General features: G+C 50.5%; 1 protein-coding gene across 1 annotated transcript; it reads right to left on the bottom strand.

The window, feature by feature from the left end:
* Positions 1–3,383: 3,383 nt before the first annotated feature.
* On the bottom strand, positions 3,384–4,132 carry LOC138846793 (U1 small nuclear ribonucleoprotein C-like). Its single transcript, XM_070063502.1, has one exon. It carries the CDS (start codon positions 4,100–4,102, stop codon positions 3,623–3,625), a length of 480 nt encoding a protein of 159 aa, XP_069919603.1. The 5' UTR covers positions 4,103–4,132; the 3' UTR covers positions 3,384–3,622.
* Positions 4,133–5,115: the final 983 nt, after the last annotated feature.

The following is a 5,115-nucleotide window of genomic DNA, read 5'->3' as shown; positions in this document are numbered from 1 at the left end:
ATGACGACGAGCCAGACGACTAGCAGATATCTGAACCCCCAGACTTCAAGGGCCGAATTTTTTCCAGTCCTAGAAAAAAGAAAATGGACGAAGCAGTCTGTAGGAGCCCCTGCCGGCGACCTGGAGACAGCCCTGGAGGGACCACTCCTCTGCCTTGTTCTTTACAAAAGCAAATGTGCTGGGAGTTTGGGGGGCTCTCTGGGCTGGTCCGAGGCATCACAGCCTGGAGGCTGGTTTTCTGTAGTGTGTGGACGTTTTGTAATGGTGAACTTAGATACTTGTGAAGTGCCACAAGAAGACGATTTATGGGGTTCCTGAGGGCAGTCAGGCGGGCCTGGCGACCTGGCCGCGGCCTTGGCCCCCAGCCGCCACCAGAGAGTCCGGGGTCGCCGCCACCGTGGAGCGCCAGGGGGCGCCATCGTAGACAACGCGAAATCCAGGGCCGCAAGGGCGTGGTGGCCACGTTCGTGGGCTGCCGTCCTCCGCGTGCTCTCGGGCGGTGGGTGGGCAGCGGGCCTCCCCGGGCCACGCACGAGGGGACGGGCCTGAGACTCGGGCGCCCGGACCCGCTTTCCAGTGGTCAAGTTCTCCCAGAGTTCTCGCCTCTGCTTCCCGCAGGTCGCTAGGCGCCTCAGGCCCGCCCCCTTGCTCTTACTGTCCAATCAGGAGCGAGGGAGGGATTCCTTCGGGCTCCAGCAGGGCAGGGATATTTTTTTCTTTTTTCTTTGTTTGAAGGCAGAGTTCAGAGCGGTAGAGTTAGTGATGAGATAGAGGTAGAGAGGGATACAGAGAGATAGAGATAGGGATAGAGAGGTAGAGAGAGATACATAGTGATAGAGAGAGAGAGAGAGAGAGAGAGAGAGAGAGGCCTGCAGTGCCTGCATCCCGTAGGGGCCCCGGTCTTCCGATCCAGCTTTCTGCTATGGCTGGGAAGCAGTAGAGGATTTGCCCAAGTCCTCGGGCCCCTGGGCCTGTGTGTGTGGGAGACCCAGACCCAGACCCAGAAGAAGCTCCGGATCCAGGCTTCGGAACAGCTCAGCTCTGGCTGTTGTGGCCATTTGGGGAGTGAAACAGCGAGTGCAAGACCTCTCTCTCCCTCTCTGGAACTCTGCCTTTCAAATCAATCAACATATCTGTACTAAAAAGTGTTTTTTAAAAGGATTGATTTTCTTGTTACCACCACAGTCACGCTAATTAACATACCACCTCCTCGCTTTCTTCGGATTTTTTTTTTTTTTAGAAAGTTGATTGTATTTTCGTTTTTAAAGATTTTATTTATTGGGGACGGCTCTTTCGCACAGCGGGTTAAAGCCCCAGCCTGCATCGCCAACAGCCCATATGGGCACTGATCTTTCTTTCTTTCTTTTTTAAACTTTTATTTAACAAATCTAAATTTCCAAAGTACAGCTTCTAGATTACCGTGGCTTTTTCCCCCCATAACTTGCCTCCTTCCCGCAATCCAATCCTCCCATCTCCCGCTCCCTCTCCCATTCCATTCACATCAAGATTCATTTTCAATTATCTTTATATACAGAAGATCAATATAGTATATAGTAAGTAAAGATTTCAACTGTTTGCACCCACACAGAAACACAAAGCATCAAGTACTGTTTGAGTACTAGTTATAGGAAGAATTCACATTTTACAACACGTGAAGGGCAGAGATCCTACATGAGGAGGAAGTGCACAGTGACTCCTGTTGTTGACTAAGAAATTGACACTCTTGTTTCTGGGGTCAGTAATCACTCTAGGCTATTGAGTTGCCTAGGTTAGGGAAGCCTTTTGAGTTTGCCAACTCCCATCTTATTTAGACAAGGTCATAGTCAAAGTGGAAATTCCCTTCAGAGAAGGGTACCTCCTCCTTTGATGGCATGTTCTTTCCACTGGGATCTCTCTCACTCGCAGAGATCTTTCATTTAGGTTTTTTTTTTTTTTCCAGAGTGTCTTGGCTTTCCATGCCTAAAATACTCTCATGGGCTCTTCAGCCGGATCCGAACATCTTAAGGGCTGATTCCGAGGTAAATTGGCATCTGTTAATCCCATGTATCTGATAAGCTCTTCAAGTGCTACATCTGTCAATCTGGTCTAGGGTGTGACTTAATACCGTCAGGAGTTGGCTCTGTTCTAGAAAGGAGCCGTCCGGGTGGCAGGGGGCAGACAAACACAGACGCTGGAGAGGAAGCAGCTTCGGAAATACTGCCGGTCCGAGTCGTGATGTCGAGTGAGCAAGTGGCCGAGGCGGGTGGGCGAGAGGTTGGCTGTGCAGGGCTTGCTTGGTGGTAGGCCAAGCCATGCCGGCACCAGGTTGGCCGTTGGCGGGATCGCTGGCTTATAGCAATGGAGCAAACAGGAGCACAGTTTGCTACTGGGCTCCCGCCAGCAGTGAGTGAGTGTCCGTCGTCTCTCCCATCCTTTTGGATGCCCGTGACTGTCATACAGTTAACATGGCAGCCAGTTGGGTCTCTCTCCCATAATCTCTGGTCTGTGACGCACTTCCCAAGCCATCGAGGGGACAGGGCTGCATCACTGTTTTAGACACCATTCTGCTTCCTCTTGAATGCTCATTGCCTGTTTCTGACCTTTCTCATTTTAAAGAACTGTGCGTTTCGTTTTTGGTTGTTTTGTAGAGTATCTTTGTTGTCTCCCAGAAACTCTGATGTTGGTTGCACAGAAAACCTTCCAGTCTTGAAACTTGTGTTTTCAATTTGCTTAGCAGTTTCACTGTTCAGATCTTTTAAATGTTTATGTGACACAGGGTGGAAATTGATTTTAAACCATTTGATTGGGGAACAACTGTTTGGAAACCTAAGCAGATAAGAGGTCTTCACAAAGTGTGTGGGAAACTAGGGGTGAAGCAAAAGTTATGGGGACAGTGGCCGTGGCTCACTCAGTTAATCTTCTGCCTGTGGCGCTGGCATCCCATATAGGTGCTGGGTCCTAGTCCTGGTTGCTCCTCTTCCAGTCCAGCTCTCTGCTGTGGCCCGGGAAGGCAGTGGAAGATGGCCCAGGGGCTTGGGCCCTGCACCCGCATGGGAGACCAGGAGGAAGCACCTGGCTCCTGGCTTCAGATCGGCACAGCGCGAAGGCCGGCTGTATTGGTCATTAGGGGAGCGGGGGTGAACCAACGGAAGGAAGACCTTTCTCTCTGTTTCTCTCTCACTGTCCAACTCTGCCCGTCTAAATATAAAAAGAAAAGAAAAAGTTATGCATGGCTTTCAAAAAATTGTTTTTTGCACCAGAATGAACCCATTTTTTGACTCATTTTTTCCATGCATTTCTTAGTCTCTCTGTATTTTCTCATGTTTTCCTTTGCATTGGAACAGCCTAGTGTAGAGTGCATTTCTTGTCTGGAGACACAGATACAATCTTTCTCTTTTAAAAAGTTTTTTTTTTTTTTTAACTAAAAGAGTTGAGAATTTTATTTTCACATTTCACAATACAAATGAAAACTGCACTTTTTGAAATCCTATTTCCCCCCAAAACTATTCTTTCTTTGATAAGAAGGGGGAGCAAGTCTTCTTTGTCATGCTGTTAGAAAACACCCAGAGTCACAGCACCATGATCTCCTGGTGAAGCAGAACAAGCGATACAGAACTGCTAGGAAGAGGCCTCCCCTCTCTCCTTATCTGTCCGGCCGAGTCATTCCTGGACGAGTGGGCACCATCATGGGACGGGCAGGAGGTCTCATCATTGGGGGCCCCAGCATCATTGGCATATGGCCTCCCATGGGTGGCCTCATTCCAGGAGCAGGTCCCACTGGCATCATCCCAGGAGGAGGAGGGCCCATCATTGGCATCATGGGAGGGCCTCCCATATGAGGTGCAGGCATCATACCAGGGCGAGGAGGACCCGGGAGACTGGGGGGAGGTGGGATCATCGCTCCTGCAGGAGGAGGAGCAGAGAATGGAGTAGGCGGTATCTTTCCTTGTTGAAATGCAGCCGTTGTTTTGTCGATCAGGCTCTGAGCCTGCTCTTCCATCCATTTCTCATAGTAGTCTTTCACATTCTCTTTGTGCTTCCTACCACTGCAGTGCGTCTTTCTCACAGATGGGGAATCATGGGTGAGGTACGTATCGCAGTAGTCACAGTAAAACTTGGGCATGTTGCTTTGCAGGCCGTTGGCCACTCCGTTCTGCCTTTTAAAAAGTTTTGTTTAAAGTGTTCGTTGATGGGGCCGGCGCTGTGGTGCAGTGGGTTAAAGCCCTGGCTGGAAGTGCAGGCATCCCATATGGGCTCCGGTTCAAGTCCAGGCTGCTCCTCTTCTGATCCCGCTCTCTGGCATGGCCTGGGAAAGCAGGAAAAGATGGGCCCCTGCACCCACATGGGAGACCGGGAAGAAGCTCCTGGCTCCTGCCTTTGGATTGGCACAGCTCATGTCATTGTGGCCAGTTGGGGAGTGAACCAGTGGATGGAACACACTCTCTCTCTCTCTGTCTCTCTCTGTCTCTCTCTCGCTCTGTCTCTCCTTCTTTCTCTGTGTAACTCTGACCATCAAATAAATGAATAGACCTTTTTTTTTTTTTAAAAAAAAGAAAGTATATCCTTGAATGCAAGTTTTATAATAAAAATAAGCTCTCCCACATGGGTGCAGGGGTCCCATCATTTGCGCCGTCCTCTGCTGCTTCCCTAGGCACATGAGCAGGGAGCTGCATAGGCAGTGGAGCAGCTGGGCCTTGCCCCAGTGTCCATATGGGATACCAGTGTTGCCAGTGGTGGGTTTTACCCACTCTGCCACAATGCCAGGCGCCTTCTGAAATTGAAAAAAAACTTTTACTTTGTATGTGTATTTGCTTGGGTAGCTGCAATGGCCAAGGGCTGGTGCAATCCAAAGCCAGGAGCCGGGAGCTCCATCTGGGTCTTCCATGTGGGTGTGGGGGCCTGAGTACTTGGGCCATCTTCTACTGCTTTCCCAGGTGCATTTGTAGGGAGCTGGGTGGGAAGTGGAGCAACTGGGACTCCAACTGGGACTCTGGGATAGGAACCCAGCATTGCAAGGCCTCCCAGGGGCCGGCCCCAGTGGCTGCATTCTAACCACGCACATGTGCTTCTGGCCTCCTTCTCCTCTGCCTGCGGCTCTTTCTCCATCTCTTTCCATCCCCTCCATGGCTGAGGGCT

This window comes from Oryctolagus cuniculus, chromosome 18 (assembly GCF_964237555.1).
Source record: "Oryctolagus cuniculus chromosome 18, mOryCun1.1, whole genome shotgun sequence".
NCBI lineage: Eukaryota > Metazoa > Chordata > Mammalia > Lagomorpha > Leporidae > Oryctolagus > Oryctolagus cuniculus.
The sequence above is the reverse complement of the archived record's forward strand: the minus strand, read 5'-3'. Positions and strand labels throughout refer to the sequence as shown.